Source organism: Montipora foliosa, chromosome 2, assembly GCF_036669935.1.
Source record: "Montipora foliosa isolate CH-2021 chromosome 2, ASM3666993v2, whole genome shotgun sequence".
Classification (NCBI taxonomy): domain Eukaryota; kingdom Metazoa; phylum Cnidaria; class Anthozoa; order Scleractinia; family Acroporidae; genus Montipora; species Montipora foliosa.
Genome location: NC_090870.1, coordinates 3,052,744 through 3,065,243, shown reverse-complemented (window position 1 = coordinate 3,065,243; position 12,500 = coordinate 3,052,744). Strand labels below are relative to the sequence as shown.

Here is a 12,500-nt window from a genome sequence, read left to right as displayed (position 1 = left end):
CAGAGCTATTCTTTGGGAGCCCCAGGCTACCGGGCTCCTGTTAGACAACAGCCTTGTGACAGCAAAAATAAGTATGTAATAAATAGTTTCTTGTGTGTTCAAGGTAATTCCATATGTTGTTTTGACTAAGCATAAATTCAAACTTCGACTACAGTTGTAGGTTACAAAACGTATACGATATACACATAAACTAGTGTCAACATTCAGTACTTGTTTTTGATTTTTGAATGAGAACTTCTTTCAACTGAACAGTGAAAAGGTCAGTTGCCAGGACATTAAAGTGTTAAATAAGCTCAGTTGTTAGTGCAAACATTTTACGGTCGTTTTTAGGAGAATTAAATTTTTATTACAGCTCTAAGTAGATCAAAATAAATTAATTCTCTTTTTTTGGATTTGGAATTTCCAAGGGCTATGGGGGACCAAGTGGAAAAATCATGGAAATTCCAGGGGGTGGGGGAAGTAACGCGAAGCCCTCTGGAATGGAAAATCCAGTGGGGTGTGGGGTCAAACTGGAAAAAACCCTCCGTGGGGGGTATGGATATTTTCTGGAACCACACATTATGTAAACTCCAATGAAATACTAAATCATTTCACGAAAGACATCCAAAGGTGCGATTTTCATATGAAACCTTAACAACAGTGATCTTTTCATGTGTGAAGATAACATGTTACCGTTTATTTATGTTTTCACACGAAAGCTCTCTTGGTATTTCATTGGTGTTTATACAGTCGAACATCCACTAACGGACACCTCCTGTAAGTGGATACCAAAATGCGGTCCCAGGAATTTCTTCTCTACAACACTACATATTTAACCTTCCGTAAGCGGCCATCTCTCGTAAGCGGACACGGACACCTATTCGGGGTCCACAGAGTCTAAAATATCCTCCTGTAAGCGGACAGTAAACAATATCAAGAAAATAAATTTCTAACAAAATGGTTTTGATTTTTTAAATGATTTAATCGCACGCTGTCCTAGACAAAACATAGTCATTCCAATTACAATTAGCTTTTTTTTCATTACAGTACATCAAAGTTTTTGCTTAAAACTTTTCTTCAAGCCAGTCGCACAAACATTTGTCTCCTTGAAATTAAAACTTGCAAGACAATTCCATACCATATCCTGCTCCTCTCATAGTTTATCTGCTTTCCTGTAATAAGAACCTTTGCTGAGTTAGATGCACGCTTCAGGAACTCAGTCACCCAATCTCAAACATATTCTAATGAACAAATGGCATGTTATACAAAACCAGCCCTTACTGGGAGAAATCTTTAAAAACCCTATCCCAGCTAGTTTCATATAGAAAAGGGAGGTCTTTGAATGATGTACATGTTAGAGCAAAGCTCCGAGTTCTTTGAATTTCCTATCTTGACCAATAAGAGTCGTGTTTGGCCTGTCTACACCTTAAACACAATTACAAGTTGTCTTAATAAAGAGATTTAAAAGACTTGTTGTTGGGTATTATATGTCCTTTGTTATATAGCTGAGTTTTTTTTCTCAACAGCACATGCTCTCATTGGTTACTTTGAGTTCATATGACATCTAGCAATAAAAGTTCCCAAAAGTTTCTGATCGGGCAACATTGCAAAATCTATGACGTCATAGGGTAACATTGCACTGTTACCCGCGAATATTGACTGATGACTGCCGTTACTGTTGCCAGTGCTCGTTTTCTTTTTGTGCTACATAACAAATCACTTCATGATTGGTCCCTTGGGAAACAGTTAATTTCGTTTCCCTTAAATCTCAATGTTTCCCTCGGCTGCACCTCTGGGAAACATTAAGATGGTTCGGAAACAAAATTAACTTTTTCGCTCGGGACCAGTCATTAAGTGTTTACTATTGCACTTTAAAGTGGACACCTCCTGTAAGCCGACACTTACCCTTGGTCCTAAGGGTGTCCACTTATGGGAGGTTCGACTGTATAATAAAGTGCATTTTATCATTTTAGAACAAACTTGGGGATACCCCTTTGCATTCAGCATCCTGGAAAAGTCATCCAGACATTGTGGAGTTGTTGCTAGAGCGTGGTAAGAGAGTAACTTACCAATGTACTTTGTTCTCAGGAGGTTGTTGGGGGGGGGGGGGGGGGGGGCGGGGTTGGAGAAGCAAGAAGAGAGTAGTGGGTTAAGTAGTTACATGTACCAGTCTGTAGCTTTCAAGTTGATTCATGCTATTGCTATGCCTCTAGTTTGCTATGTAAGGGAATGGTTGTAGAATGTGTTGATTTTGATTGGCATTTGATGGAAATGTTTGCTTACCAGGTGCAAGAACAGATATTAAGAACAATGCAAAGCAAACACCCATGGACCTGGCAAGAGATCCTGAATGTGGAAGACTTTTACGAGGGGCTGTCGGTAAGTGAATAAAAAAGCCATTTGCAGTGTAATAATAGTAATTAAAATAAATAATAAATTATTATAATAGCAACTTTCAATGACTCAAGATTCTATACCCTATTATACTATTGCTTTGTTTCCTGACAAGTATTTATTCATCAAATAACCAATAATCAAATGCCTGTAAAAACCGTTTGACAGTTAAACATGTACAATGTGTTATTTGGGGAGGTCTAAAGCATCATCGTTTCCTCAAGGTGGACCTCATTGCCACCAGTGTACCATGAATTTCTTTCTTTTTTTTCTTTTCTTTATTTGTATAATGTAAATAGCTTTGTGTCAAACAAATATATATATAAATAAATAAAATCAAATGAATGATTCAGACCACACTGTATATACGAGATGTATGTTTATGAGTGTGCACTAATGTTCAAAAATAAGGTTTTTATTTCAAAATAAGGTCACTTGCAACCTTGATTCCAGTCTTAGGCCATGTAACTCAGTCTACTTGTATTCTCATAATTCAATTGACTTTCCTAATCTGAGCACTTCAGTTGTTACATGGAGTGTTTTCTGTATCTTTTTTTTTGCAGAAGCACTTGGAGCAGATGATTATGGAGAAGAAGAAGACTCAGATTAAGGAAAGAGGTTTTTTGGTACCACAGGAAGTCAGCATATCATTGATGGTTGCACAAGATAAATGCATGCATGCCAGCAATGAACATGTGAAAGCAATACTTTTTAAGGCTCAAACCGTTCCTTCACATGAGTTTCACTCCAGTCGCTGTTATCACATGTGCAATATTCTTTATTAAAAGAAGACAAAAAAATATTTGTATTCACAATACTAATTTTGTTAAAATGAAACCCCAATAATGATAATACATTTTTTGGGGACATGAAGTTTGAAGTGCATAAAGCTTTAGCATCCTATGCAGACATTCTAAGGTTTTCTTCTTTCAAAGTAGGGTAGGGAGAGTCAAGAGATAAACAGTGATGAAGCACTTAGGGGATCTGTAAGGAAGGCTGCTTATAGAAAATTCTGGTCCAGCTATTCTGCCTCAGCTTGATTGAAGAAAAGCTGAAATGGAAATCCAAATATCAGGGAGTGAAAATAGCTTCAAAGTGAATGCTTCCTCACATCATAGCTTGACCCTCCAACCCCAAGTCAACAGCACTCAACTAATGTTCATTGCACTCCCAGCATAAGGAAGTTAACTGGTTTCAACTCTGGGCTGGTATGACTAAACTACTCTAAGGCCATCCTCTTTTTTTCTCTGTTTAGCATCATCCGACCGACCCAAATTTTTGGCATTTTCAAACAAAAAAAAGTAACGCTGTAGTTGGTTTGATGCCTCATTGGCATTAATCCTCTTCCTGTTTCAAAACACATAATGCCTCGGCCAAAGTGCGCCATTGACTTCTGTTGGTTGGTCGTTGTTCCAGGTGACTCCATGTCCAGCTTTTCTCCTTCCCTCATCAGCGTTACCAACTCAATAAAGGTGAAGGTGAAGGTGAAGGTTAGCGATATGAAAGAACAACGTTTCGGTGACATTGTGACACCATTTTCAAGTTCAAATGCATTAAGATTACCCGTCAGAAAATATGCTCAGGATTAACATAATTCTTCATTGAATATACAATGTTGCGATGTCACTGAAGCATTGTTCTTTCCTATCAATAATTTTTACTTGTTTATATTTTACGAAATCTTTGCTTGTAACGCTGTAGTTGAACCATTTTTATGTTGCAAAGGAGTTTCGGCGGTTGGTCCTTTTTCCCATGTTATCCTAATTTTACAATAACATCAACCAACTTTTCGGCCACATTGGTTCATGTCTTGTTGTTTCCAGGCTCCACATCAATCATGCTGTGGTACCAGGCCTCCTATATACTTCTTGTGATTTTCTTTTTAGGTTTTTTTTTTTCAATCCGACCGACCCGAATATCAGGAAATGATTTCAAGGCTAAACGAAAAAAAAAGGGGATGGCCTAATAATATTTATAATAAAGCTGGATGTTTTGTTTGAGTTTTGTATTGTATAGAATTGTCATTTGGTAATAATCTTACAAGCAGAAAAATCTGTCATGCAACATTTCCTTTCCTATGATAAAATAGTACCAGTAATACTGTAATTTTGTATTGAGAAATAACAATGTGTCTACAAAAGAAACAATATAAATAATTTACAGCTCTAAATGGGTGACGGTGGAGTACTATTTTGTACTTTGATAGTTTTTTTTCCTACAATAATTATTAAAAGTTCCTTCTAGGCATTTTTCTCAGTTTCTTTTTCCTAGTTTCTTTGTCAGACCATAAATTGTCCTTACTGAATAATAACGTTCATATATTGAAATTCGTCCCATGAATGAGGCTATAAAGCCTTTAATTTCGGTCCACTATACTATCATCTAAAATGCTCCCCAATATTCTGATATTATTCCTTTTTTGTCGGAATCAATTATGAAAAAGTGATTATCAGTCAAACATAGCCAGTAACTTTGAATATGAAAGAAATTTAAGAATGTGCTAAACAAATTTTAGCATCAATTGCACTGAAAAGCCCCGAAAGGGGAGTGTCTATAAAGTATTGTCCAATATTGGTTGCAAGTTACAAGATTCACTTAACCACGCCACTTTTATGCATTCCATTTGAACCTTGTTCAGTTGCCTTTGCTAAACTGACACCCGTAACAAGAGAAGTCTTTGTCGGTACAAGAGAGGGAAGGAAGCGGCTTCGTTCTGTCTTTGATTTTACTCCTGATTCGTGTTCCGAAATGTTCTCACTTTGAAGCGAATTACATCTTCTCTCGAACACCCTAAGCCGTTGATTTATATCCCAAGCCTCCTTAAGCAACTCATCAAGCTCTTCCTCGGTGAGATCATCTAAATTCTCTGCAGGATACTCGCTGTTTGACTCCACTCCAACCAGTGTCTGTTCATTTTCAGCCTTCCCTTCGCATGTCACAGAACTCCTCTTCCCTCTGCCATTCAAACATGGGACACTTTGGAATCTTTCTTTTTTAGAGGACGATTTTTTGCTATTCCATGAAGGAGAAGCCATTGTTTCTCAGTGATAGCTGTGTCTATCGACTATAAATGCAATAACAAATGTCTGCTTACTTTTCCAAGTCTTGGCAAACAGCATGAAGTCTTAAAGGCCCGGTTTCACCATCAATGCATTGCGCGCCCCGTGCATCTCTACTTGATTTCTTGCAGTTGAAAATGATCGAAAAGTAGATTCGCCTTGAAATCCGTTTCAATCCACTATTATTTACCTATTCTAGATTCTCAAAAAAGTATAAATAAGTACCTCTGTTATTGTAGTTTATCTTTTTGTTGTTATTCCGGTTCGTGTTCTCGATTAGTCTTTCATTTCGATAGTTTATAGTAGCATGTAGAGGTTGTGATCGGCAATGGCGGAGAGGGAACGAAGTGCTCCTGTTGGAAGACCTCGCTTACCTGGGACGGCAAAGTACATTCGTCTTCGCGAATCCGTGTTTAATCTCTGGCGAGAACGAAAGGAAAGCCACGGAAAGCTTACAGACAGTGAGTTTGCAGAAGTTCTCCTGCATCGAAGTCATGGAAGGTATTTTTCTGTCATTCGTTTCTTGGCATGTTCTTTCGTTTGAGCGAGCGAGCGATAGGCTTGAGCGATTACTTCTAATCTGGAGACAGAACCTTATTGGAATGTTTATTTTCTATTTTACTTTCAGAGATGTCAGGGATCCTGTGGCCAGTGGTGATCGTTTATTTCAGGTTTCAACAACTCAAGATGTAGGTAAGCCCATAGGTTGACAGACCGTGTATAGTGACGTGTATACATGTATTCTATGTGTATATCCCAGCAATACGTTGAATCGTTATATCTGTTCATGGAATGTCCTCTTGTCATTCTTTTTCTTTCATTTTCCAATAACTAGAAATGTTGATGTTTTGAAAGGGCTCATGCATATTCTGTTATTTATCTAGTTCATTTATTTTGCTTATTTTGTGTTTCATGCAGACTTGATTCCTTTGTGTTCTACACCAGCTCGTGGTATGCCTGATGGACAGCCATTTAATTTATCTGCAAATTTTTCTAACTCGTAAGTTAGTCTTGTTACATACTTATACGCTGTACTTGTAGAAATGTTTGTGTGAGAATGAATAAATGACCTTTTGTTGCCATCATGAAACCTATAAACTTTACTATTAAAAGTGACTTCAAATGGTTGAAGTAATACTTTTATCTCTTTATTTTACCTGAGGGATTATAACTTTTTCCCAATTGTGATATTTCTTGTACACTTATTGGTGTAGAGCTATGGTCAATGAGAGTATAGACCCTGATGTGGAGTAAACACGTGGTGCAAAATTTTGGAAAATTTCAAATTGTTGGCACTTTTTTCCATAAAAGTTTGTTATGCCAACAAAATGAGAGAAATAAATTGCAAAACATTTGGCGGGTTGCAAGTGAAAAAACTGACATTGTCCAACTTTTCACATGTGCGCGACTTAGCACTGATATTTTATCTAATTCCCTTGGATAATTTCATTATTATGGTATAAAATAAATCCACCACATTTTTCCATGATTCATGTATACGCAAGATTATGCCATAAAGTGTTCAAAACTTTGCAGTGTAACCACTTGCCTTTGGCTCCACTTCAGTTTTGTACATTTCACGATGTCATTGCATGGTCTATAAGAGTGTAGACCATGGAAAAATGTGGAAGTTTGGTTCCAATATCAATATAATTGTGATAACAGTGAATGACAAATGTTGTGTTTTCTGTAGGGATGTTGATGTAACAGGTGTAACCACAGTCAACCGAAGTGTGTTACCAGTTGTTCAAAACAAATTGCCCCCACCATTGGAATGAAGGAACCCCCACCTACAGAGGAATTACTGAAGGGACCCTCTCGCTTCAATAAAAAATCCATGTGAAAACTGACATACAACAACTAATGCCTATATAAACTCACACCAAGCGAATGGGCTTATAATTTACACATCATTGCTATTTTTTTAACAAAACCACTTAAAATATTATTTTTAAGCTAAATTCAACTCTAGCCAAGTGGCCTCTAGGTTTGCACTTGACTCATTCTCCAAAATTATCTTATATATAGAAGTAATTTTTTTGGCAAAGTATGTGAAATGATGTGAATAAAGTTAATCTCCAATTGTCAGCTTTATGTTCTTTCTTTTTATTATATACCAGGGTTGCCATGGTCATGGAAATGTCAGGGAAAAACAGACAAAAATAAAAAAATTCAAGTTCAGGGAAGATTTGACAGGGGACCTTCATTGTTTGTGTGCATATGAAGTTAACATATTATTCAGGCAAACTGCACAAAAACAGTTCACGAAGGAAAGGGGGCAGAAGGGGGGGGGGGGGGGTTTAGAAGTGACACTAAGTCTTTCAGTGGAGTGGTGGGTCCTGTCTGTGTAAATCACTTTTGACCAGCTCCCTGAAGGTTTGTTGGATATGACTGATTGACAGTTTTTTGTGGCTTAGTTGTTTCTAAATGCCATGTATCTGCCATCAGCAGAAGGGTAAGCCTGTCTAATCAACCTTACTACACAGGCAGGTAGGACACGCCTGTTTCCCCTACCCAACTTGCCATACTTCCATAGAGCAAACTGGCGATAAGCTGCTTTGCTGAAACTTTCCATTGAGAAATGGAACTCATCTGCCCTAATGTCACACCGTGCTTTGATGCACACCTCAAGAATATCTCTGTCAAGACAAATATTGTTGAATGTTCTATAAGAAGTGATACATTGTCGCTTCTTACAGCAAACATTTTCCTGTTCAGTTTCCATGGGAACGCAGACACGACATTGACACCATGGAAGGTCACTCGGGGGTGAAGGTTCCTCAGGTAAGTTCTCCGCAACCAGTTGTTTAGCAACATCTAAACTGCCCCTGCCCATACTCAATAATCTAACCAGCAGGCGATCCTTGGCAGACTCATCCAGTCCTTGAATGAATTCCTATAAGCATATAGATTGAAAATAAATTAAACAGGGACTATGAAAATGTATGAACCTCTGAGCTTTCTTTTATAACTACTATTTTTGTAATTATTATTGCCAATGTAACATAATTTTATATTTTCCCTGGGAGCAAATTACTTTGAATTCAGAATCACTCCACACTAAAGAGTTTCAAAACAGACGCGCCATGTTTACATAAAACATATGTCTGATATAAACTCCAAGTATTCTGGTTGTGTATAGTGCAACTGGGATTGTAGAATTAAGCTTCAGATAAAAGGGGCTACAGTCCATCATGGTCATGAACAATCCATCCAAACTAAACCATGATCAAAGAAGGAAAAGAAACAAATTTTTAATGAAGGTTTACCTGAATCGCTGTAGAAGATTGCTCGACGTCTGCCTCGAAGCGATCGGCGCCATCCGGAATGCCATTTTCCTGTCTTCTTTGAGTGACCACGGTCGCTGCCACCTGTATAGTGAATAACATAAGCGATATTTCCCAGAAGTCACTTAAAGAATTACTGGTTTTGATCGTGTATAGATTTATCATTACCTGATTCGTACACTTCGATCTGTTGCATTTGCAAGCTTCTGCACAATGAAGGTTTGATTCTTTGCAAGGACATAATCCTCTTCCCCGCTTTTTTGCGCATTTCCCTGAACATGAACAGGTTATCCTTGTATTTTCTGCGTTTCCTGGTTCCTGAAATGGATCGAATACATATTAACATGAGCTAGTTTTAGCGAAATGTAAAATTACTGGCGCGCGTGCTTCGCATTGAAAAATCGAAATATCTCACCTCGGTAGTGATGTCTATTTTTCCTTCATCGTCCTCGTTCACGTCTGCAATTCCTGAGCCATAAAAATTAATACTTTGGTATTCCTGATAGCTCGTCATAACCGACTAGGCGAAGATTTTGACTTCGAAAACCTAACGCGATATCTGACAATATCTTGCCGCTTCCACAGTAAATTGCCGCGACACGACAAATTCAGGGAAACCCCACGACCTGGTAACAGCCAATCACAAACGGCCTTGGCATTTCAAAACAATAATAAACGCCCGCAAAGCATGTGGGTGAAACCGGGCCTTTAATGTTTACAGTCTCTCAGACAAAGCGATTTTCACGCTACTTCCTTGGTTACAACTCCTCTTTGTTTATCAAGCCAATGAAATTGCGCGGAAGTGAACATCCCAAATTTGGAAACGGTTTGAGCACGTGCATTGCGGTCGCATAGTGTTGTTTCCCGCTAAAATCGGTTATCTTTTCCGACCCAGTTTCAATGTTTTGTCACGGAGTCTGAATCGTTACACATGTTTATATGACTTGCTAGAAAACATTATAAATGACCTTTTTAACCTTCTACCTTTGTGGGTCCTTCCAGCGGTTGGAATATTTTACGGTGAATATTTTGTGAAGCTACATGTAGGTATGGCGGAAGCAAAATGTAATTCCTCCGGATCCACTGTGAATGTCCTCAAAGGTACTCAAAACAGTTGCAATATTTGTGGTAACGGGATTGCATCTTGTAAATGCTCCTCTTCAAGTGAGGGCAATACGCATTTTGAAGTCGCACGCCAAGAAGCCGATGGAAACCTTGGATTGCAAGCTTCAAAGGTAAGCAAGTCTGCGGTCTGCGGAACTCTTTGAACGAAGAACAATCGCGATCAGTGATCAAAACCCCCGGGTCAAAACCATGCAATCTTCTTCAGGAAATTCTCTCCAAAAATCAGGGCATTAAACGGTGGGAAACAAATCTTCAGAAGCAAAAACTGGAGTTTGTATCAATCCATCAGGGTTGACTACTGCCGGTCTAGTTCATCATGAGAATAAACACGCCTGTGGAAATTTCCAACGTGATGTTACCCAGTGTTACTGAGCACATTATGCCACGAGCGCGCGTTGGATATATAAAGGAAGCTTTAGCAACGACAACGGCGACGGTAACGAGAACGTTACAAATTTGCATATTTAGTGGACAAAAACAATAGCTGACCATAGCTTTGCACGCTCTGCACGTGCGTTTTTCATTTTTGTCCATTTCTTTGCCGTCGTCGGCAAAGCAACAACGTGAAATAAACCAAGTTTGAGGTGTTATGGAGAACGTCAGCACTTGGAGATAAATTTTCATTTTTCTCCCCTAAATTATTAAAGCACCGCTCGTAACGGTTTCATTCCTGAGGGACTGCCACACCTTTGTCATATTAAAAAGCTTGGAATAAGTCGCGAAGTGATCGCAGTAACGTGAATTTATGTTCTTACATGACGTTCTCGTTGCCGTTCCCGTCGTTGTTGCTAAAGCTCCCAATAGCCAACGATGCGGGTACCGCCGAGTTGGCTATAATCTCCTCATATCCAACAAGCGCGAGTGAACAAATTGTTTTATGTAACACCCACAAATTATGGATAAATCTTCCCTACTTTTTTTTGTAAAAACAACAAAACTGATGCAGACAGTTTCTGACATTTGTAGAGCATGGTATAATTAACAATTATTAATTTCTCAGCCTCGGAGAATTCATTTTTCGTGCTCTGATTGGTTCACTCAATCTCGGTTATCAGCTCATATACCTTAAATGAATGAAGGGGATAGTTTCTAAAGAAACTGTGGTGCTGCGTCGGTGGGGAAGTAGTATACAAAAATTTGGTTTTATCAATGGAGTTGATAATGTAAATTGGCCACCGTACAGAGATGCTAAAAGCTGACGTTTTGAGCGTTAGCCCTTCGTCATACCTTGGTTTGACCATATATGGTCAATGATTGCGCTTAGCATTGCTAAACTAAAAATTTTTTGACCATGAAGCGAAATTTCCTTCGGTGTAAAGCAAAAAATAACGTTTTTGTGGAAAGTTTGGATTGATTCCGAAGCTTAGAAGCACGCGAAAAGGAAAGAAATGTTTTTGTGATGAGCCTGGGTCTGTCTGACCACCAGGTGATACACAGCATCACGTCTTAGGAGTTTCTCCCATTTTTCGCTCATATTTCGTTCTTCCAAACTCTTGGAGTTTAAGGAATTTAATAAAACAATCATTCCATTCTCACTTGTTGGATATGAGACTGGTTATAACCAACTCGGCGTTACGCACTTTGTTGGCTATTTACCATCTCATATCCAATGCGCGTTCATGGAATAATTGTTAATTATTCCATGAGCGTGTGTTGGATATGAGATGGTAATTTTGCAATGACTGCAAAATTCTGGCACGCTCATTGGGAAATTTTTATTGTCAATAAGTGGACAGACTCATAAATGTATAATTTATGCGATATTGATGCGATATTGCTCTTGTCATCTTGAATAAAATTGAAGTTTCTCATTGTTTCTCATTGTTGTCTCGTGTTTTTCTTGTGTCTTGACTTAATTTCGACCCCTCTGCTTATTTGTTATTGTAAAAAACATTGATGTCAGGTTTTCATTCGTCTGTCCTGTTATTAATCCACAGTTCCTTTGACAATGTTATGACGAAATTCATGATCAATAATAACAGGACAGACGCATGAAAAACTGACATCAATTTGTTAAATAGCCAACGAGGTGCGTAGTGCCGAGTTGGCTATAACCAATCTCATATCCAACAAGTGCAAATGGAAGAATTGTTTTATCAAATTCTTTAAACTCCAAAATTTTAGAAAGTACGAAATACGAGCGTAAAAAGCAAGCAAATCCGAGCGAAATCGAAAACATTTAATGAGAACTGATGTGATGTTGTGTAAGACCTTGTAGTCACACAGACGCAGGCTCGTCACAAAAACATTTCTTACCTTTTCACATGCTTCTAAACGTCGTAATTATTGATCCAGACTTTCCACAAAAACGTTTTTTTTTTTTGTGTTTTATTCAGAGAGAAATTTGGCTTTCCAGCGAAAAACTCTTAGCTTAGCAACGCTTAGCACTATCATTTACCACATAAGGTCAAACTAAGGTGTATGAGTTGATAACCGAGATTGATTGAACCAATCAGAGCACGAGAATGCATTATCCGAATTTGAAAATATAATAAAAGCTCTTACTATATGACTAGCTCCTTGAGCAGAACCAAATCCCGTGCTATGATTGGCTACCTGAGTGGGAAAGATGGAGCTATATACTGCCTGCTCGGGATTCCTTGCTTGGTCCCACAACATCAAAGATAATTTTTTGGTGTTTTATCCCATATAATAA

At 38.3% G+C, this 12,500-nt stretch overlaps 3 protein-coding genes across 3 annotated transcripts in view; 2 read left to right on the top strand and 1 right to left on the bottom strand.

The window, feature by feature from the left end:
* LOC137992070 (osteoclast-stimulating factor 1-like) overlaps window positions 1-4,620 on the top strand; it is a 13,133-nt gene extending 8,513 nt beyond the window's left edge. The window contains exons 9-11 of the mRNA XM_068837157.1: window positions 1,953-2,031; window positions 2,266-2,358; window positions 2,937-4,620. Coding sequence (XP_068693258.1) covers window positions 1,953-2,031; window positions 2,266-2,358; window positions 2,937-2,983 — 219 coding nt within the window. The 3' untranslated portion in view covers window positions 2,984-4,620. The remainder of the gene's footprint in view (window positions 1-1,952; window positions 2,032-2,265; window positions 2,359-2,936) is intronic.
* An 875-nt stretch (window positions 4,621-5,495) lies between these two features.
* LOC137992071 (uncharacterized) lies at window positions 5,496-7,496 on the top strand. Its single transcript, XM_068837158.1, has 4 exons — window positions 5,496-5,933; window positions 6,061-6,125; window positions 6,351-6,432; window positions 7,126-7,496. Exons 1-4 carry the CDS (start codon window positions 5,761-5,763, stop codon window positions 7,208-7,210), a joined length of 405 nt encoding a protein of 134 aa, XP_068693259.1. The 5' UTR covers window positions 5,496-5,760; the 3' UTR covers window positions 7,211-7,496.
* A 190-nt stretch (window positions 7,497-7,686) lies between these two features.
* On the bottom strand, window positions 7,687-9,729 carry LOC137992072 (uncharacterized). The gene is made up of 5 exons (XM_068837159.1): window positions 9,704-9,729; window positions 9,135-9,187; window positions 8,888-9,037; window positions 8,702-8,803; window positions 7,687-8,328 (listed from the first exon to the last, which is right to left on the bottom strand). Exon 5 carries the CDS (start codon window positions 8,266-8,268, stop codon window positions 7,846-7,848), a length of 423 nt encoding a protein of 140 aa, XP_068693260.1. The 5' UTR covers window positions 8,269-8,328; window positions 8,702-8,803; window positions 8,888-9,037; window positions 9,135-9,187; window positions 9,704-9,729; the 3' UTR covers window positions 7,687-7,845.
* Window positions 9,730-12,500: the final 2,771 nt, after the last annotated feature.